General features: G+C 42.6%; 1 protein-coding gene across 1 annotated transcript; it reads right to left on the bottom strand.

Moving 5' to 3' along the window:
• Positions 1 to 10,881: 10,881 nt before the first annotated feature.
• LOC109221166 (phospholipase A1-Ibeta2, chloroplastic-like) lies at positions 10,882 to 12,736 on the bottom strand. Its single transcript, XM_019385629.1, has one exon. It carries the CDS (start codon positions 12,680 to 12,682, stop codon positions 11,090 to 11,092), a length of 1,593 nt encoding a protein of 530 aa, XP_019241174.1. The 5' UTR covers positions 12,683 to 12,736; the 3' UTR covers positions 10,882 to 11,089.
• Between the last annotated feature and the right edge of the window lie 10,709 nt (positions 12,737 to 23,445).

Genomic DNA, 23,445 nt, shown 5'->3' on the forward strand with positions numbered 1-23,445 from the left:
GGGAAGTTCATTATTGGAAATACATTCTCTCTCTCTCTTATCTCTCTAACATTGTCTCTCTCTCTCTCTCTCTTATCTCTAGAGGATTATCACCTTCTCTCTCTCCGATTTGTATTTTTGGTTATCCGAACCAATTGTCAAGATCATCTTAGGGTTTATTATCTTCGACTACGATTTACCCCTTCATCTATATTGATTGATTTGCTTAAAAAGTGTTAAACAACTTTTGAGCCAAACAATTTGGCGCCGTCTGTGGGGATTTCGGTAGTCGAAATCATAGTTATAGTTCACATCTAGGATATCAAAAACAACCATCACTGTTCTTCAGGCCTCATAGAAACTAACAAATGGCAAATAAAGAATCAAGGCTGAAGATGATAGCAGATGTCTCAACCAACCTCATAGGCCCACTCAACGAAGCCGGTAGAGAAAATACCGCGAATGTAACACCCAGTAGTGTACCAGAGGGGGAGATATCACCCTCTTCACTCGAAGATCTAACGATTTTGAATGAAAGAGGGACTTCTGCATCTGCAGCAAAGGAAACGCCCCCAGTAGTCAAAAAGCTACTAGAGGAATGGTTGACGAACACTCTAAGTAGCATGCTCGAGAAACCACCTCAGGGAAATATCAAAGATTCGTCAATGGCAGAAATCACCACTGCCACTGGTGAGCCTAGTGTTATACGAACAAGTAACGCCCACACGGATACCAATGCAAGCGACGATGTGCTCGCAACCATCCTTAAGAAAATGGAGGAAATGGAGAACGAGAATAAAGCGCTTCATGATCAAATGAAGGAGCACCAGGAAAGGGTAGACAAGATACCTGGTGCCCCTAAGCTACTACCGAAACGCGATGTGGGAAGGTTAGTCGAGCAACCGTATAGTGAGGAAGCTGCTCCTCACCCAATCCCTAAAACCTTCAAGATTTCACCGTACTTGAAGATATACGATGGGACCACGGATTCGGAAGACCATTTGATCCATTATGTGATCGCCGTAAAAGGCAATGACCTATCAAAAGAACAGGTGCCATCCGTGTTGCTGAAAAAGTATGGTGAAACTTTGATAGGAGGAGCGCTAACATGGTACTCTCAACTGCCAGCCAGATCGATATCGACGTTCGAAGAGATGGCGGACAAGTTCGCCACATGCAGGATCAAAGAAGGTCGAAGCTAAGGTCAACGATATCTTCGCTGTCAGGCAAACAACGGGTGAGGGACTCAGGGACTTCCTGGCCTGATTCAACAGGGTAAGAATGGGATTGCCAAACGTATCAGAAGGAATGGCGGTCGCAGCTTTCCAAAACGGGTTGAACAGAGACGGATCAAAAGCAACCAAGAAGCTGCTCAACCGGCTCATGAAGTATCCCTCCACCACGTGGGAAGAGATTCATAATGCCTATTGCGCCGAAGTGAGAGCGGATGAAGACGATCTTAACGGTCCAACCCAACAACTAACGTCAATACAATCAGAGGTAAGGAGGGATCGACGCAACGACAGGCGACGGGAACCACTCCCACGCTTCAATAGAGAAAGGCATCAGCGTTACGTCAGAACTCCCAATCCGCCTCCTCCAAGACATCCAGATGTCGTGCAGCGACATGCCGCCCCGCTTCGGAATGAAAGAGGTATGCCCCCATTATTATCCGCTCATAACTTTTGTGTCTCCCCTTCAGAAATAGTGTACGCACTGGAGAAGCTGGGCACGAAAGTGCAGTGGCCACAAAAAATGAAATCAGATCCTAGTGCAAGGAGGTCGAACGTCCTATGCGAATTCCATCAGGAAAGAGGACACAAGACCGAAGATTGCATAGGTCTACGACAGGAGGTAGTCCGAATGTTGAACCAAGGATACCTGAAGGAGCTGCTCAGCGATAAAGGAAGGGCTAACTTCGCCAGAGGACGCGACCAATCCCAAGGACCACCAAAACCACCTTCTCCAGCACGCACCATACAGATGATCGTCGGTGGCGGCGACGACTCGGCAATCAACCATGTGAAGTTCACCACCACACACAAGTTGAAGCGCACGATCGCTCACAAAGGGTATGATGACTTCGAAGATAGTATCACCTTCGATAAGTCTGATGCCGGTGGTTTGTCTTTCCCTCATTACGATGCTTTAGTTATAACTTTACGCATTGCTGATACTGATGTGAAAAGAATCATGGTATACGACGGAAGCGGCACGTGTATTATCCACCCAAGAGTCCTCATGCAAATGAGGCTCGAAGATAAGATAATACCGCGTTGCATAACACTAACGGGTTTTAACAATGCAGTAGAGCGAACCTCTGGAGAGATATCACTACCAGTCTTGGCGGGAGGAGTCACGCTGGAAACCACATTCCACATCATGAATCAGTAAACGACCTACAACGTCATCATCGGACGTCCATGGATACACGCCATGCGAGCCATCCCATTGAGTTTCTATCAAGTAATCAAATTTCCCACCCCCTGGGGAATATTCACCATTCGAGGTGAGCCATGCACCACCTAGGAATGTTACCGAATCGCTCAAGACCGCACACATACTAAATAGCTGAAGGGAGCAAGCGCGGAAGCATAGCAATCAACCATGTCGGGAACCAAAATCAACCCGACGACAGAGGTCATTAGGGACCCAGATATCGTAGAAGCTTGCAAAGCGACAGTCGAGAACCTCGACCCGGTCCAGTTGGACGGTACCGACAGTTCAAAGAAAGCCTACATCGGGCACAACCTCTCCGACCCAGGTAAGTAGCACGAATTCTTAACTAACCATACAGATTTATTCTATCTTCTCTCATTCAGATATGTCGGGGATCCCAAAAGACATCGCCACTCACAAGATAAACGTCGACCCACTCTATCCGCCCGTACGACAGATAAGGAGGAAATTCAACGCCATAATCAACGAGGCAGTCAGTGAAGAGGTAGATAAACTACTAGCCAATGGTTCCATCAGAGAATCGAAATACCCCCAATGGGTCGCCAACGTGGCCATGGTTAAAAAGAAAAATGGGAAATGGAGAATGTGCGTAGACTTCACCAACCTGAACAAGGCATGCCCAAAGGACTCCTTGCCATTGCCCCATATCGACCAGCTGATCGATGCAACAGCAGGGCATGAACTACTAAGTTTTTTGGACACCTATTCTGGCTATAACCAAATCTTAATGGCCGAAGAGGACCAAGAAAAGACAACTTCCATCACCCATCAAGGGACGTACTGCTATAAAGTGATGCCCTTCGGACTGAAAAACGCGGGTGCAACATACCAAAGGTTGGTCACCAAGATGTTCAAGGAACAGCTCAGTAAGACAATGGAGGTTTATATCGACGACATGTTAGTAAAATCAGCAAAGAAGGAGGACCATATCAACCATTTAAAGCAAACCTTCGAGATACTAAGGCAGTATGGGATGAAGTTGAACCCAGAAAAATGCGCCTTCGGCGTGGCCTCGGGAAAATTTCTAGGTTTTCTCGTATCGCAACGAGGCATCGAAGTCAACCCGGACCAGATCAAGGCCTTAGACACAATACCCGAGGTTCTGCACAGCAAGAAGCAGGTACAGAAATTAACGGGGCGAATAGCCGCCTTATCAAGGTTCATCTCGCGGTCCTCGAACAGATGCCATAAATTCTTCAGTGTGCTGAGGAAAGATCATGGGCTACAATGGAACGAGGAATGGATCGAGGCCCTAAAGAAATTGAAGGCATATCTGTCTTCGCCGCCACTACTCGTCAAAGCAAACCCAGGTGAGTGCCTACTTGTGTACCTGGCAGTGTCCGAAGTCGATGTCAGCGCCATCATGGTCTGCGAAAACAAAGGTACGCAATCCCCTATTTATTATATCAGCAAAACGTTAGTAGATGCCGAGACGAGGTACCCACACATCGAAAAACTAGCTCTAGCGCTGGTCGTAGCTTCACGAAAGCTCAGGCCTTATTTTCAATGCCACCCCATAAAGGTAATAACAACCTTCCCCCTAAGAGGCATCCTACACAAACCCGAACTCTCGGGTAGGCTCGCCAAATGGGCCATAGAGCTCAGCGAGCATGACATAACTTATCACCCAAGAACCGCCATCAAGTCGCAGGTACTCGCCGACTTTGTTGCCGACTTTAGTGCAGGGATATTGCCAGAAGTGGAATAAGAGGCCCTACGCGCCTCTGCTCACACCGGCCTCTGGACCCTCTACACTGACGGCACTGCGAATGCCTCGGGATCGGGACTAGGACTCGTCCTCGAAGTCCCCACGGGCGAAATAATTCGCCAGTCCATACGATGCCCCGAGATGACTAACAACGAGGCCGAGTATGAAGCTGTGATTGCAGGCATGAAACTAGCCATCAAATACGGGGCCCGTCGACTCATCCTCCACTGCGACTCTCAACTCGTCGTAAATCAAGTCACCGGGACTTACCAAATCAAAGAGCAAAGGCTACAAAAATATCAATCAAAAATCCGCAAGCTAATGCCTGAGTTCGACGAATGTCGCTTCGAGCAAATCCCCAGGGCACAAAACGTCGAGGCAGATAGCCTAGCTAAACTAGCCGCAGCCACCAAAAATATCGGCAAGGAAAATATGGTCACTCTCCTCCATTCGGCCGTCGACCATGTCGAGGTATTCTCTTTAAACCTGACTTGGGACTAGCGCAACCAGTTTGTATCCTACTTGCAGGACGGAACACTCCCACACGACAAAAAAGAAGCCAAGAAACTCCCGGTGCAAGCTGCCCGGTACAGCATGATAAATCACGATCTCTACAAGAGAACGTATGGTGGTCCCCTTGCCAAGTGCCTCGGGCCACATCAAACGAGGCAAGTATTAGAAAAGGTGCACGAGGGCCATTGTGGCGCCCATACAGGGAACCGCGCCCTTGTCCGATGCCTCATCCGCGTCGGTTATTACTGGCCTACCATGAAAAAAGAGGCAGCAGATTATGTTCGAAGATGCGAGCAGTGCCAAATGTATGCCCCCATGATACACCAGGCGGGGGAGCTCCTCCATTCAGTCACCTCGCCTTGGCCCTTCATAAAGTGGGGAATGGATATAAGCGGCCCCCTACCGGCAAGACGAGGAAAGGTACGCTTTCTTTTAGTTTTGACTCGCTATTTTTCTAAATGGGTGGAAGCAGGTGCGCACGCACAAATACGCGAGCAAGAGGTCATCGCCTTTATATGGAAAAATATCATATGCCGCTTCGGCATCCCCAAAGAAATCAGCTGTGACAATGGGCCCCAGTTCATCGGTAGAAAAACAACCGAATTCTTCGACAAATGGCACATCAAGCGGATACTCTCCACTCCGTATCATCCCGCCGCTAACGGCCAAGCCGAGTCTTCCAACAAAAAAATATTGAACAAATTGAAAAAGAAGCTCGAAGAAGCTAAAGGGCTATGGCCCGAATTACTACCTGAAGTATTATGGGCGCATCGGACTACGCCCAAATCCAGCACGGGAGAAACACCGTATTCACTGGTCTATGGGACCGATGCAGTCATACCCGTCGAGATCGGAGAACCAAGCCTGAGATATTCCCATACCAGCGGAGCGGATAACGACAAAAGCAGGTTACAAGATCTGGACGAAACCGAAGGACGAAGAGACATGGCACATATAAGAATGACAGCCCAAAAACAGCAGGCAGAAAGATATTACAACAAGAAAGCCAAAGTAAGGTCGCTCAAAGTTGGCGACTACGTCCTCAAAGCAAAAACACTAGCATCGAAAGACCCGAATGAAGGTAAATTGGGGACCAACTGGGAGGGACCATACAAAATCATAGCGGCGGCGAACAAAGGAGCGTTCCAACTAGAAACGATGGAAGGAAAACCGCTCCAAAACAATTGGAACGTCGCCCACCTCAAATACTTCCACTTCTGAAAGGCATCTCCTAAGTCGTACTCTTTTTTCCTAACCCGAGTTTTGTCCCAATTGGGTTTTCTCGGGGAGGTTTTTAATGAGGAGACAAAGGGGATACCCGGTGGAACAAGAGCGCAGGTTCACCATATCGGCCAATCGACAGGGTCCATAGGCCAATATAGTGAAGGGACTACACTAGTTATTCTCCATTGTATGCACAGAATTCTCCATTGTATGTACAGAAATCTCCATTGAATGAACAGAAATCTCCACTGAATGAACAGAAATCTCCAATGACTGAATAGAAATCTCCAATGAATGAACAGAAATATCCATGGAATGAACAGAAATCTCCACTGAACGAAATAAAAGTTAATCTCCATTACACGAACAAGTGTCAATCCCCATTCCACGACGAATACTTCGGCGACAGTCGAAGCAAAATCCTAATGGCCTAGGCCATCGACATCGGTTCGACCTCGCTCGAACCACGACGGATACTATTTCGACGACAGTCGAAGCAAAATCCTAATGGCCAAGGCCATCGGCATCGGTTCGACCTCGCTCGAACCACGACGGATACTATTTCGACGACAGTCGAAGCAACATCCTAATGGCCAAGGCCATCGACATCGGTTCGACCTCGCTCGAACCATGATGGATACTAATTCGATGACAGTCGAAGCAACATCCTAATGGCCAAGGACATCGACATCGGTTCGACCTCGCTCGAACCACGACGGATACTACTTCGACGAAAGTCGAAGCAACATCCTAATGGCCAAGGCCATCGACATCGGTTCGACCTCGCTCGAACCACGACGTATACTACTTCAACGACAGTAGGAGCAACATCCTAATGGCCAAGGCCATCGACATCGGTTCGACCTCACTCGAACCACGACGGATACTACTTCGACGACAGTCGAAGCAACATCCTAATGGCCAAGGCCATCGACATCGGTTCGGCCTCGCTCGAACCACGAGGGATACTACTTCGATGACAGTCGAAGCAACATCCTAATGGCCAAGGCCATCGACATCGGTTCAACCTTGCTCGAACCACGGCACGACCCTTTAACGAACGACAAGAACAACCTCTACGGAGGCTAAGCATTACAAAAGAAAACCCCAAAAAAATAGGGAAGGCACCAAATGGACAAAGCAGCAAAAATAAAATTTATATTACAACAAAAATATATTTACATTCGCCCCGCGGACGAGCTCCAACACACTATACAAGCCAAAAATATACATTGTACAAGTTTATAACTGCCCGTCACCTCTGGGAGGTAAACGTCATTGTACCAGGAACTGGAGTCGAGCCGGTTGACGTCATCAGAAGCAGACCCCTCGCCATCGAGAGAGTCGGGGTAATAAGCACAAACCTCACGAGCAGCGCGAGCCTCGTCTCGCCGTGCCTGAACTTCCTCCTCCATCGCTCGGCCCGCGACATAAAGCTCTCTATACACGTCGAGCTTAGCCTCCGCAAAAACCCACATTTCATGCGCACTACGACGCATACTCTGACCAGGCGAGGGACAATATGAGGAAGGCTGAGAAAGTCCATTGTTCTCCGCCATCCTGGCGTCGAGCTCGGCGGTCAGATCCGCCACCCTCCGCTGCAGGTCGACGTTCTCCGCCGCCACCCTATGGCTCAGCTCAAGCTCGTCATCTTTCATCCTGAAAAGCTCCTCCAACTCGCTGTTACGGCCACGGCCTTCATTAGTTCGCTCTCCGCCTCCTCCAGCTCAGCTCCCCTGCGTTCCAACTGGGACTGCCCCCGTTCAACCACCGCTCGGTGCTTAGAGCGATACTTTCGATACTTTTTTAGCATCTTTTTGTAGAGGGCCGTCCGTTTTTGCTCACGGCGTCCCCTCTCCACCTCCAAAACAAGGGTCTAAAAAGAAAAGCAGAAATAAGCACACCTCAAATCAGTCTTACAACACGCAGAAGGGAGAAAGGAAATAAGGATTACCTGCAAAGCCATGCCGGAAACCCTTCGTGATAGCTCCGCATCCTCCACAGTACTGAGCGTCTTGCTCTCGGAGGCGGCACACAGCAAGGTAAGAGCCGAGGTAGCCTGTTCGCTGTTTAACAACAAGTTGTAAGCCGCCGAAATTGTAATACGACGGTCGACCCATCCGTCGTCATCTCCACGTGGGTAAGGCCACCCACAAACTCGCCAATATCCTCCTGAGCGATGTTAGAGTCCGATTTCTCCGCTTCCTCGCCAGGTCCTTCGATGTTGGTCGATGACCCTCCCTCAATGGCGCACGCGGAACTAGCACCGGGAGCGGCACTCCTCTATTGAGCCGACCTCCCGGATAGAATGGCGTCGGCCATGAATGGTCTGTGCCTCGGCCGAGGCACCTCACTTCCTTCGGCTTCGATGGCCACCCCCTTGCCTTTCTCGAGCCTCCTCCGTTTTCTTTCTAGCGATTCCTCACCATCGGAGGGTTCATCCACGGGTTGCAGAGCCGGCACCAGCGATGCCGATTCCCACATAACCATGGTCGTAGATGTAGCCCCCTGTAAAGGAGCTGGAGGGAGATCCTCTCGGACAGACTCGATCAGTATATCATGAGCGTCCGAGGCAACGTCGGATCGCTTGAGAGCGGGGACTGGCGCCCTCTTCCTAGAAGCGCCTCGACCTGTCGCCATAAAAATAAGTGAGCAGTGTTGCAGAATTTACAAAGCAAAAAATCAAAAATCTACCTGAAGAGACTTTGGGGCCGTAACGCTGCATGAAGGCAGGCCAAGTGCGGGTCTCTTCCGCGTAGGGAAGCAAGCCAATAACCCATCTCCTAAGGCTAGCAACAGGCCGGGGCGGGTGAACCATAGCTGCAATACAAAGGTTAGAATTGTGACAGTCACGGGTAACACGGAATTTGACAAACTGCAAATACTTACGTTTCGAGTTCCACCTCTCTGGGAACCCGGCAGGATTAGAGACCACGTACTCGGTCCTAATGAAAAAATATTTGCGCCAAAACCCACGACTCGCTCGGTCGTCGGTTTTGACCACCAATCCTTTCATACCACGGCCTCTCAAATGCACCATGGTCCCTCTTAGATAGCAGGCACTGAACAGTTGTAGGAGGTGATGGACCGTGACTTCACATCCGGCCAACTCCGCGTACTTGGTCAGCAGCCGAAGCACCTTCAGAGTATACAACGTAAGTTGAGCCGGACACACGCTATAGAACCGACAGAACTCCTCCGCCAAAGGGAAAAGAGGGAGGCTGTAACCAATCGAAAAGGGGTATTCATAAAAGGCACAATACCCTGGCCTATGAACATCCACGTGATCCCTCCCCGCCGGAACCATCTCTACGTGGGCGGGTATGCCGTATTTCACGCAAAGGTCATCCAAGTGATTCTGTAATGACTCGGAAAACTCTGGAGCCGGTATGGGAGAGTCCTCATTGAAATCACTTCGTGATAAGATATGCTTTGGCAATAATGCCTCCACAGTAAGAGGACTGACGTCCTCTTCCCCCTCCACTTCTCCACCATCGGAAGATGGCGGCACGTTCAATGGGGCAGCTGCCGGGACCCTCTCGTCGCTTCGGCAAGGTTTAGGCATGGTCTCGGTGAAGAAAAAGTTGTGCACAATCCAACAAAGAAAAAAGGAGAGTTTCGATCGAAGGAAAACGCACCAGAATGTGAAAATATACACTGAAGGGCTGGAATGCTCTTGCAAATGACCAAAGTTTTAATCAGGTTAAACCCTTCTCCTATTTATAGGGTTGGGTGACGCCAGAATCGAAGAGGCAGACGTCGAATCGGCACGGGAAACCAGGCACCAAAAACTTCTGATTTCCTGCCTCGAGAATACGCGCAATGATGATGCATACGGACGCTGACGTCACACGGGGAAAGGCGTTTCGCTTCGACGCTCTGACAGTCATGATTACTGTCTCCTGCCTGTCACGTCACAAGTCATTGACAAAGTCAAACTCTCCCAGAACGGAGGTACCGATTTCGCCCATCGAGGACGCATTCGTTGCGACCCCGACGAGCGGAGGGACTAACTGTATGGGGTCGAATTTGACCGACCACGTCCCTAAGCCAACACGACCGGATATATGTGAGTCTGGCTAGAAGGACGACCTAGGAATAATAGGAGGGACGACTTCATGATCATGTCGGCCCCTCTATAACATGTACTTTATTTCCTGTCTTTTAATATTCAAGTAAGGATCCTCTATTATATAAATAGGGGTCCGAGCCTTGTAAAAAGGGGGATTCATGATTGGAAATACATTCTCTCTCTCTCTCTCTCTTTTATCTCTCTAACATTCTCTCTCTCTCTTATCTCTAGAGGATTATCACCTTCCCTCTCTCCGATTTGTATTTGTGGTTATCTGAACCAATTGTCAAGATCATCTTAGGGTTTATTATCTTCGACTACGATTTACCCCTTCATCTATACTGATTGATTTACTTAAAAAGTGTTAAACAACTTTTGAGCCAAACAATTATTTTTTCCACACAAAATCAAATTGGTATAGAATTTTATTTTATCATGATATGGGAGAAGGAGAAAAGGGACAATTAAAATCGAATATATATATATATATATATATATATTGCGTGGAAAACCATACTATACGACACATACTAGGTTATTATAAGCTGTGATTGATGCAAAATCTCTTCATTCTCGTATTCATCTCGTTTTATGTGACACACTTTTCTTATTAGTATATTTGAAAAAGAATAATATAACCTATATTTAAAAATATTTATCTTCAAACTTACAAATTTACTCATTTTAATTACTCTTACTTTGCAGTTTTAGAAGTCTCAATTTTTTTTCTTTAAATTTCATGTCGAGTCAAACTACATTATATAAATTGAAACGTATGGAATACTTTCTTTCTTCTTTATCTATGCAATTAGTGAAAATTTACCAAAAGTTCTGAAATTACTTGTTAAGTCATTCAAGCAAGGAGATAAAGAGGTTGTTTGGATTGACTTAAAAAAAATTGGCTTTTAAGCCAAAAAGCAATAAGTTGGAGTTGATCACCTTATTTACTTTTGGATTGTTTTAAGCAATTTTGAATTTATTTTAACCACTTTTAAGCTTTGCCAGATACTGAATAAGCTAGAAAGTGCTTAAAAACTGATCTGACTAGCTTAAAAGTCAATCCAAACACCCTCAAATAATAAAAGAGAAGTTACAACTACATTGTAAACATAATAGTACTTCTTATTTACTTATCAAGAAGATGGACTAGGCAAACAACTAGGTGTGTGGAAACTATGTTCTCTTTCAAGATTAAGACTCAAGCCTTTTGCTTTACTAGTATAAAGCCTTTTGATATTAGACTTTTGTTCATTTAACAACTTGGCTAAACTTCTCTTTGCATTTGCTCTAAAAGGACAATTTGATGCTAAATATCCATCCACCAAATGCAAATATGCCTCCAAATCATGGCAACAAGCAATATCTGCATCAGGCTTCAAATATGGTGACATTCTTGTGTCAACTCTTAGTTCTGTTCCAACATGTGAATATGCCCATGGCATACTTTTGTCAAGCACATTTAGCACACCACTCGCAATTCCTGACTCCCTTAATTTTTTATCGAGTGATTCGCTCACAAACATCCCCGGAACTCGAGTGATTACATCTTGATTGTTCACGATACGTAGTACTTTAACGTTTTTTGAATTTAATCTATCTGCAAAGTTTCGATTACCCACTCGAGGACCTCCGAACGAGAAAACAGCCACGGGTGGTGCATCGGGTGCACATGTACTAATTTCATCTGCAACTAATAAAGCCAAGGCTGCTCCAAGACTATGTCCTGTTACAGTAATACTTAAATTCTCACCTTTGTATTGTTCAATGAGTCTTTGCACTTCATTAACTACTGATTCAGCTAAACTAGGGACATTAACACCAGCTGTTTGAAACAAACTCAAGAATCCACATTCCGCTTTAGCCTGTCCATCAGCTGAATCTGATTCTATCTCTGTTGGAATTTGAACCAATAAGTCGCGAAAGTTCTCACCCCATTCGAGACAAGTTGCAGTGCCACGTAAAGCTATAACAATATCTCTTCGTCCCATACGTTGAATCTCTGACCTATCATCACACACCGCGACATAACCAATCCAACTCGACCTCTGAGTCATCCATCCAAGGTCTGGTGCAACGTCGTCCACCCATTTTGGCAATCCAACGGACGACGTTGCAAACAGACTCTTGGTCACCTTATATGACTTATCGGGTAATGCCACGTGTCTCGGGCCTAACAACCCTTCTCCTTGAGAAGTTGAAGGATTTGTATGAAAACAATGATAAGCTGCTTGAATAAACTCACCATATCTAATCAATTCTCGCCTTAAATTCTCATTCAAAGGATCAATTAACCCTAACCAATCATTGATACCATGAAATTCTTTCCACCTACTACCAAGACTATTTCTTGGCGAATATTCAATGTTATTATTTGATAACATTTTTTGTAGCCTGTTTAAATATCTTGGGGACATTTCTTCAGCAACCTTATGTTCAAGCCAAATTCTAGCCAAATTTAACCCTTCCAATAAATTCCTTCCCCTTTTTTCCTTCGACCCGTTACGCGATTCTTGAATAGCTTCATTTGAATCGACTGGTTGAGATTTTTGGGGTTGTTTTTGTAGGATTTTTTCAAGATTTGAAAGATGTTTTCTTGTCATCTCTGTTTTTACACTTTGTGTATTCAAAAAACTAGGGTTTAATGGGGATCCATTGCATTTGAAACTGGCTCTTTTTGACTGGAAAAAATGGAGATTTGTAGCTGGAAGTGTTGCTCCGATTTGCATGGTTTTAGAGAGAGAGAGAGAGAGAAGTCAGCTCAGAAGAAGAGATCAAAGTTAACGAACTAAGGCAAAGTAGGATTTAAGAGCTCGGCTGAGGTATTTATAGAGGGTATAATTAAGTAAAAGACTTTAAAGTATATTACATTTTGTTTTATTTACAAGCATACCATATGAGATTAGTGGGAATTATTGAAAAAAGAGAGGGTATTTCAATTGAAGGAGCATTTTTATTTTATTTGAAAGAGTACATTAATTGACTTTGATTGGCTTGACTTTAAATCCTGAAAAGTCTGCTTACTTGGTCCCATTGTGATTTAATTGACTAAAACACCCATACCAATCATCCTTCAACTTTTGATTTTTTATATTTTTCAAAAGAGCTTATGGTATATGTATGTGTGCGCGCGCGCGGGTGTCTTAACTTTAGAAAGATCGTTTTTGTTCAACATTTTTCCCCCCCTCAAAGTAGGGAAAGTAAGAGAAGAATGAATGAAGACCCCCGCGGAGAGCTAAGGAGATCGATGAGTTTTTAATCTTCCTCTTTATGTATGAAATTACATGAATGGACGAGCCCCTTCAACTTCAAAGCAGCTTCCTTTGTATTTCCCTTCGTAGGGGAGGTAGGGAAAAGAAAGAGATTAGATAACTATAGACCAGATTCAAATCCAGCCAGCAAGGCATATGGTATTGAACACTTAACCAAACTCTTGATGAGCGGTATCTGCCTTCACCTTATTCTGCTCTCCTTAGCGTCCAGCTTGGGCATGGTGAAGCAAGGGGTTAGTGAGATCAACCCCGATCAGTGCAGTTAGATAGTTAGAGTTAGTAGTTTCTTCAACAATTCTAAAAAGAGGAGATGCTCTTAGAGATAGGGAGCGAGTGGAATAAACGAGTTCAATACGCTGGATAAAAAGCGTAGTGTACGAAGCGATCACTAGAACGAAGGAGTGTAATATATATATATATATATATATATACATATATATATCTTATCTAATAAACATTAGTAATATGAAACATTATTAAAATGAAACTAAAAATAGGAGTTTAACTTGTATACATCGATAGTGTAATTATTTTTATAGTATAGTCATCCCAAAATTATCTATAGGTAACCTCTAGAAAAAATCGGGATTTCATAATCTTGAAAATACGGCAAATTAATTGCTACAACAGGTAAAACTGACATGATAGTATAAGACTCTTTACATTCGTCGCATATAAGTTAAATTCATTGGTAATTCATAATTTAGCATGGTACTACCAATTAAATTATATTGATTACTTTTTGCACTAGTATATAACCTAAATCCTTTTAATAAAATTATACTATATTTTAAAGCCTTCAACCTTCTGTATTTAATTTTTATATTCAATTTAAACTATCAAATGTCAAATGTGCCCTTAAGGGTTGACAAGACAGTCTGCAAATTGGCTCTTTCAACTTTTCATAGTTCATACTACTTCTTACATCATGCTTTATGTTTTCGACTTTCAACCTTGTTGTTGACAAATATTAGGTAGAAAAGAAATTATTTTACATCGTAAATTAAGTGATTTTTCAAACAAAGAAAAAGTATCGCATCCAATTACTAGCTCCCGTTTAGCCATAAAAGTTGGGAGCTTTTTTTCAAATTTTGTTTTCAAAAGTCTTGAGCCGAGGGTTTACTTCAGAAACAGCCTCTTTACCCGTTCGGGGTAGAGGTAAGGTCTGCATACACATTATCCTTCCAGATCTCTAGTGAGATTTTACTGAATCGTTGTTGTTGTTGTTTTCAAATATCTGTTTATTTATAGATTTTAATTTTTTCGAGCAGATTTTGAAAAAGAAAATTTTCAAATCCCAAAAACGACTTTAGAGTAGTTTTTGAAGTTTTCTATTGAGAAAACTTCAAATTCTTTTCAACTAAAATGTAATGTGATCACGCCCAACTATGCCTTATAAAAAGGACTAAGCGGTCGCTGCAAATATAATCCAGTTTACAAGTCCGGAGTCGAATCCCACAGAGAACTAAGGTTTAGCTACAGCTGTTCACTATCACCAAGAAGACAAGCTTGAACAATTCCTAACCTATATATATTAAGATTCTTCTGTTTAACTAATTAACTAACAAATTAAAATAGTAAATTAACAACTAACGATACTGAGGGTTAGAGAAAAGATTAAGGAGGTCTAGAGTTATGATTTCCCCTATTGTCGGAATCCTTCCCGCTATGTCTTCTATAATTTCGCCTAAGTATTCTCTACCGATCATGAGCACTCTTATTACCGTAAATCTCTCCCGAGTAATTACGATAATTTACTAGATGCGCTCTCCCGAGCTACGCTAGCTGGCTTTTAATACAGCTCACTTCAGATCGCACCCAAGGCTTCGTTATTCCTAATCCCGCCTTTAAACCCTCGGTTATTGATCCCTCATATACTTTGGGAGTGGTGTTGTTTAACAATTACCTAAATATGCACTCTCTCCCGAGTTATGCATACTAAATAGGAACAGCTAATTGAGAGATCTTCAATCAACCAGAATATAAACGTGGTTGAACAAATAGAGAAAAGCTATGGCTCAATTATATAAAAACATAACAAGAATTTATCCTACAAAAGGTTCTATCAAAACTCTAGATAACAAATTAGCTATTCATAATAGTATGTAAAACTACAATACTAAAAGTCATAACCAACAATGAAAAAAATAGGAAGAGGAAGGAAAAAACTCGTAGAAGAATTCTCCGCCTTGCTCCCAATGTGTTCTTGCCTCCAAGGGTGTTGTCTAACCGTAAAGTAGTGTCTCTCCGCCTCCTTAGGTCTAATTTGTGTCCAAAATATGTCCTCCTCTTGTTCTTGGCCGGCCTCCTTTGTTTATTATAGGGTTTAGGACTTAAAATCCCATGTTTTGCACTTTAGTCCCTGAAATTTTCGCTTCCTGCCGCGGTCTTGCCGCGGTCGCGGTGGAACCGCGGCCAAACATGCCCTCTGATTCTTCAGTTGTCCGCGACCATCTTCTACCGCGATTCTGCCGCGGTTTCTCACCCTGTTCCGTTTGGAATTTGGAAAAACGTAAAACATGAAAGTTGTAGTCCTTTGAGTTAGCTTTCCAACCATATATTGTGGAGCCCAAATGGAGTTCTGAGCAAAAAGTTATGTCTATTTAACTAGACAGTGCATAATATGCCTCCTCAAGTCTTCCTTCGTACTTAATTATCAAATTTGACCTCCGAACACGATCTCGGCTTAATTCCTTGAGCTTTTACTCAGACTTCAAAGCTTCAAATCACTTAAAATTCATTCCATAACATCTATATAGCTCGGAATCACACCTACAAGGCATAAAATACATAATTAGTGCAAAACACTAGCGATTAAAGCGCAAACTCAATTAAAGTGCAGTAAATTCGAGTGTAATAAGCGACTAAAATATGCAATTATAGGCTATCACCACGAGGCTAGGACACGACAATCATATATATCTGTGCAGTTAAATCATATACAAACAGAATCATAATAACAGGAATCAACAAAATAAGGTGGGAAGGGGATATGCTGCGGGGAATATTAGATTCTAACAATAAACCAATAAAGAAGCATCAATAAAGAAACATAATGAACATCATGTCTATATCAACAAGAATACTGAAATGGTAACACGTGCACGGCATCACCCTTCGTGCTTTTACTCTCGCCCTCACCATATGAATCACCAGAAACGGCACGGCATCACCCTTCGTGCATTACCTCACATAATCATGGCACGACATCACCCTTCGTGCATTATTCCTCACAATATCGGCACGGCATCACCCTTCGTGCATTAACTCTCAAATCTTGGCACGGCATCACCCTTCGTGCATTAACACTCATAATATCGGTACGGCATCACCCTTCGTGCATTACACTCACTCACAATATCATGCACAGCATCACCCTTCGTGCTTTACACTCTTCCTCACCAAATAATAGAAACAATACGTCCCGGCAAGGGAATCAACAGTATCAACAATAACATCCAGACAAGGGAATCAACAATCTCAACAATAACATCCCGCCAAGGGATTTAGCTATAACCGATCTCATTTTCAACAATTACTTTACAAAAATGAAACTCCACTTGAGCCAGTACTCAACAATAGTCAATTATCAAGAAAATTTCATAAACTTTGTTCAACATTAATGATCATCAATTTAAGCATGATCGATACATAATAGAGTCACAACAATCATGGTATAAGACTCACGGGCATGCTTGACACCAACGTATAGATACTCGTCACCGCACCTATACGTCGTACTCGATACTAACACATAGCAAATAACACTACAACTCCTATTCCCTTAAGCTAAGGTTAGGCCAAACACTTACCTCGATTCCACGGACAAGATTAAGCCTCAACTACCGCTTTACCTCTCGGTTCCACCTCCAATCCGCTTGTATCTAGCCATAATTTACTTAATAACATTAATAAATACTAAATAAACCAATTCTAATGCATGAAAATAGTTTTTCCATTATTTTCCCAAAAAGGTTAAAAATCGACCCCGGGCCCGCTTGGTCAAAACCCGAAATTCGAACCAAAACTCGATCACCCATTCACTCACGAACTCAAATACGCAATTAGTTTTGAAATCGGACCTCGAATTGAGGTCCAAATCCCCAAAATTTGAAAATCCTAACTTCTACCCAAAATCACCCAATTTTTCCATGAAAACCCTAGATTTTGAAGTGAAATCATGTAAAGATGTTACGGATTGAAGAAAATAAGTTAGAAATCGTTTACCTATGATTTGGGGAAGAACTCTCTTCAAGAAAATCGCCTATGGGATGTTTAGATTTGAAAAAGTTGTAAAATGAAGAAGAATCCCGTCCAAATCCCACTTAACAGGTCTCAGATGTCGCAATTGCGACCAGGGGTTCGCAATTGCGAACTCTTTGAAATCCTGTCATCTTCGCATTTGCGAAAGAATAGTCGCATTTGCGACGAAGGGAGTTCTCATTTCCCAGCCTGAGGTCGCAATTGCGATGAGGGCTGCCCAGGCTTGGTTCGCAATTGCGACACTTTGGTTGCATTTCCCAAGCCTGACCACTTCGCAAATGCGAAGCCTGATCTCGCAATTGTGAGATCAGAGGCCTGGGCAAAAATACCAGGTGCCAGCTGAAATTTTCCTAAGTCCAATTTACCTCGTGGCCAATCCAACACTCACCCGAGCCCTCGGGGCTCCAAACCAAACATGCACGCAAGTCTAAAAATATCACACGGACTTGCTCGTGCGATCAAATCATCAAAATAACGTCAACAACTACGAATTTAATCTCAAATTCATAAAATTCCTCCAGAACATTGAAATTTCCATTTTCTCAACTAAAGTTCTGATTTATACAAAATCAACTCCGATTCTTATCAAATTTCACAGATTCGACTTAATTATTATTTTAAACCTGTATCAGGCTCCGGAACCAAGATACGGGCCCGGTACCATCAAAAACACGCATTATTTCACTTCTAAAAGCCTTTATATTTTCCAGCAAATAATTTTCTCTAAAAATTCTTTTCTCGGGCTAGGGACCTCGGAATACGGTTCCGCGCATACGCCCAAGTCCCATATTTTACTACGGACCCTATGGGACCGTCAAATCACGGGTCCGGGTCTATTTACCAAGAATGTTGACCAAAGTCAACTTTAATCAATTTTAAATGTCAAAATCAATCTTTTTCTTAAATTTCACATAAAAGCTTTTCGGAAACGCGCCCGAACTGCGCACGCAAAAAGTCATTTGAGAAAAGCCTCTTGCTCGGTCAACATAATTGTCTTGTTCTTGGATTATACATACCTTGTATTTAAATAAACAAAGTGAAAATTATTAATATAAATATCTAAAAGTAGATTTTGTAAATTTTAATAGTTCAAATTTAAACTTACGATGCTTAGAGGTAAATATAGAACACAATTGAAGCTTAACTTGAAGAAAACAAACCCTTTAGTTGCAAGGGTATTAGAGAAAGAAAAGAACTTTTTTCCAGTAAAAAGAAGATAACATTTAAAGTATAAACAAAATTTCTATTTTTGCATAGAAAATACTTTTACTCTTGCCCAAATAATTAGCTTTCCCAAAAAGAAGTATGCTATAGCAACCATTCTTTCGGTTAATTATATGATCTTATTTAAAATAAAACTACAATTATCTATTTACACAAAATGTGGAAGCATGAATTGAATGACTCGGAAGGAATTAGACCTAATCACCCAATTTTATTGGTCATTAAATTTACAAAATTATGAGTTTGTATTGACTGAAAAGTACACATCTGAAATAAATATAAATATATGTAAGTTTTTTATCAATGAAAACTGTACCTATATTTTTCGCTATAAGCAAATTGAAGAATTAAAATAAATTGAGATAATCCCAGCAACCAGTGGCGGAGCCACATGTCAACCAATTGACATCCCTTCGCCGAAAAATGAGATTGTGTAAATACGTAAAAGAAACTTTTTTATGTATGTGTTGAACTTTCTTAGTTTTGTATATTACTTTCTTATATTTTGATACCCGGTAGTAAAAATTCTAGTTCCGCCACTGCAAGCAACGCAACAAAAAAATGCCTAAAATACCAGTACTGAATTATTTCATGTACTTGATAAAAAAATATTTAACCGGTGATGCCTTTTGGCCATACTTCCACCACCGATTTCATCAACTTTCTTCATGCAACTTCTTATAATTATAAACTTATGTGTATATTTTTTTTCATACGTATGTTGCAATCATAACATACAGACAGTAAGCTTAAGTTTGAATGAATTAGTAGCATCTGACATAGTTCAGGATTTCGAATAATCTCTCTATTTACTTATCAGAAGAAAAAAAAAATAACCCCTTCATATAGAGTTTGTTAAAATCCAAAAAATATTACAAATGAGTTTAATTCGTTCATAAAGTCTGTCAGAATTCAAGAAACATTACAAAATGAGTTTATTATAGTAATGATCTCCGCACTAAACATCTACAAAAAGTAAAGTTTTTTTCATTATTATTTTTTTTAAAAAAAGAGCAGCGAAATTTGAACCAATATGAATGAGCCACCAGAAAAAGGGAAAAGGCAAAAAAAAAAAATACATTGACCGCCTCGTGGTAAGTCTATCCCTTCATGACTTGCATCAATACTGTCAACATTCTCATTGCGATGCGTCTTTACTTTTGTGCTTCACCTGCATCCATAAAACCAACCAAAATAGTCGACTTTCACTATTTTTGTATTGGTCAAAATCTGACCACTATGGTCGACCCAATTGGGATTCCACCTAAGTGACTGGCGGGATAGTGAGAGACATCACGACTTCCTCCAATCCAACTGCCTACAGTGCACATTGAGTCAAAAAACAATACACAAGTAACAACAAAAACGGTCGTAGCATGGAGACACATCGACCAAAGAATATAGCAAGGACTCCAGGACTATATATAGGGAGGAATCCTGTTAATTTGTATGGGTCCACTAAATCGTAGAGCACCTGGTCCTCCAAGTTTCTGATGAGAACACTTAGTAAAGCAGTAAGTAAATGAGGCAGAGGATTTTTACGTGGAAAAATTCCACACAAGGGGATCAAAAAACCACGACCTATACTGTAGGCTTTTAACTTCACTAACTTGTAATCTTACCTATTACAAGCCACTTTACAATACTTCCGATTGCAAAGGATTTACTCAACTAACTTGTGGTACCTCTACCACAAGCCACTTTGTGACTATCCTAGTTACAAAGGCTTTTTACTAACTTGTGGTGCTGTCACCACAAGCCACTTTGTAACTCTACGATTACAAAGACTTTTTCTTATGATTAAATCTAGTCACAACATAAACTCAACGAGTTTACGAATTTACAAGAGAATTCCTAATCAGTATGCTTCTCAGTAAGCAATTTAGGAGATATAGTAAGTACAATAACAAGGTTACAACTCAACTAGGACAACAACAATCAATCTTTTAGGAACTGGTCCGTAGTGGCGTTCAACCTTGTTCTTCAAGCTTGAGAGGATGATTTCTCTATTTTTGCTAAGTGCTTGAATAAGGAACAGAACCCTTCCTGTGATGTTTTTGTATAGATCCCCTTTGGTACATCTTGATCACATCAATTGAAATGATGTGAGTACTTTGTTTGGTTAGAGAATGAGTGGGCTGACAGTGTGGTGCAGTGCGGCAGAAACAGTACCGTCAGTCACTTCAGTTCCAGCTGTGTCCAATTGACTCTATACTGCTATATAGGAACCACAGGGGCATCAGGTCCTTGTTTGGTTCTTGGCTCCTGAATCTGTAGCAGTTAATCTTTTACTGGAGTCCGTTAAAGTTTGCAGCAATTCAGGTTCCCTAACTGATTCTGAGCAGTAAGTTTATTAGATCATCAAAACATAAGGCAAGAGTGTTTAATATCTATCAATTTCCCCCTTTTTGATGATGACAAACTTAACTATTATAGAGTCAGGCTTTGGGCAGTAAAAAAAAATTCAAGGAGTTCCCCCTGAGGCTATGCCTTACCTTTTCATACGAACCAGTTCCCCAATGTGGTTCCCCCTGAGTCCTATGTCCTATATTAAGCTTTCATTTCTTCCTCCTTTTGGCATCATTAAAAAGAATAATCAGCACAAAGAAATTCAACTAAGCTAACTCATGCCACATATGTGCACACAATCATGAGAAAGAATAGAACAAAAGTAGAGAGTACTAGACAAAATAAGAGAGGATTCATATTAATAATGTTTTAATATGCCTCTTCCTGTGAAAAAGGAAGAGGCAACATTGGACTTGTTCGCGGGAGGAGTAGTAGTAGTACATCCCAACCACACATAAAAAAAATAAAAACAGCCACCAAACATCAACAGAAAAAAAATATCCAGAAAACTGGTCACTGAAGGGAATCTTAGGGGGCACTAGGAGGAAAAGGCTTGGAAGCTATAGCAAGTGTCTGGAGAACAAGGTCTATTCGGGCGTTTCCCGACTTTTGCTCGTTGAGCAGTTCAGCCTTCAGGTTCTCAACTTGCGCCCTGAGGTCAGCATTTTCTTGGGTCAAGCGAATCACCTCATCATTCGACATGGGAACCGCTCGAGCTTGCTGGCCTTCCAGGATAGCGTTTCTGGCCTTCAATCGACTTATCTCCTCAGCTGTACTGTTCTGAGCATTGATGAGCTGAGACACAATTGAAGTGCTTCCTACACCCCTATACTTCTCAATACACTCACACTCTTCCAAGGCTGTCTGAGAGAATGTTTGTTTATGGGTCCTTACTTTACCTGTTCCTAAAGGAACCTCAAAGTGTTTGAACACTCGCATGAGCAAGAATCCGTAGGGAAGACCGTGATTGCCATCCTTGAAATCAGCCACTTTCTGCATGTGCTCAATCATTATAGCTGGCAGACTCACAGGGCTGAAACCGTCCAATTGCTCCATTAAGAATAGATCAGATTTTGAAGTTACAGATCGCCTTTCTGCTCGAGGCAACAGGACTTTGTTAACCAGCTCAAACAACAACTGATAGATAGGAAGTAGTGCTTTCTTGTGAATCTGGTCCCCTTTCTGATTGGAATTATCTTTCACCACCGCATTTCGGAAGTTGTACTAGCAAACATCTCGAACAATCTTCACGCTAACTGTAGGAACTTGCAAAATTTCTCCAAGCACTTGCACGTCAAAGACAATGTCCACACCATTGACCAAAGCACAAACATGGTCAGTATCAACTGGAAACAGACTGGCAAAGAAACTCTGGACCTCCTCCTCATACACTTTAGGAGCATTAACGTAGAAAAGATGTGTCCACTGTCGAAACTCCACCATTTCCAGGATTTGGCGCATTCCAGCCATTTCTGAGATTGTTGGGTCAAACGTATGACCCATCAGAACTTTCTGATGCCTTAAATGCTCAGAGCCTAAGCAGACCTCACTTTGTGCTTTCTTTCCATGACTAGGTTCTTGAACTGTTTCAGACTTGCGTTCCATGTGCTAATATTGTACTGACTTGACCTTTCTCTTTGGACTTGACAAGAATCTCCGCATCACTCACTACCTTCTTCATCTTAGACTTAGAAGTAGACCCTTTCTCCAGAGAAACAGACTCAGATTTTTTCGAGGACCGCCTGACAAGGGAACCGGGTTCCTCAAGAGTTCCTTCTTCCACCTCAACGACAGGGATAGCTTCATCCCCTATAGGTACACCATCCTTCACCAACTTTTTTCTTTTCTTCTTACTGCTTTTCTTGCTCTTTTGTAGTGCAGAATCGTAGGCCACTTTGACTTGAAGCCTGGTGGTGGGGCGCTTGATTTCAGACCCAGGAGTGGAAACAACCCTTCGCTTACTTATGAATTCATCTAGGGCCACGTTGTCCAGATCTTCTTCATCACTAGATTGCATCTCTGGGCCTTGAATTTCCAGGGGCACAACGTCAAATGCAGGAACACCACTGTACTAGGCATGAGAGTCCTGACCTGGGTCTTCCTTAGAGGGATTAGGTTCCCCATGTGAAGTCTCAGTAGAGTGTGTTACTGCATCTCCTTCAATGGCAATAATGGCCCCTTCTTCACTTACACTTTGTGACGCCTGTTTCTGGGAAATGACCTTACGCAATACCCATCAGCGGATACCACAAACAAGTTTTTTTCTTGGTCAACCGGTGCTTACACAACCATAGAGTCGACTGCAATAATGGCGGAGCCTTTTGTGAACTCAGTGTCGTGACCTTGTTCTCCATTTAGGGTTTGACTGGCATGGGCAACAAACG

The sequence above is a fragment of the Nicotiana attenuata genome, unplaced genomic scaffold (genome assembly GCF_001879085.1).
Source record: "Nicotiana attenuata strain UT unplaced genomic scaffold, NIATTr2, whole genome shotgun sequence".
Taxonomy (NCBI): Eukaryota; Viridiplantae; Streptophyta; class Magnoliopsida; order Solanales; family Solanaceae; genus Nicotiana; species Nicotiana attenuata.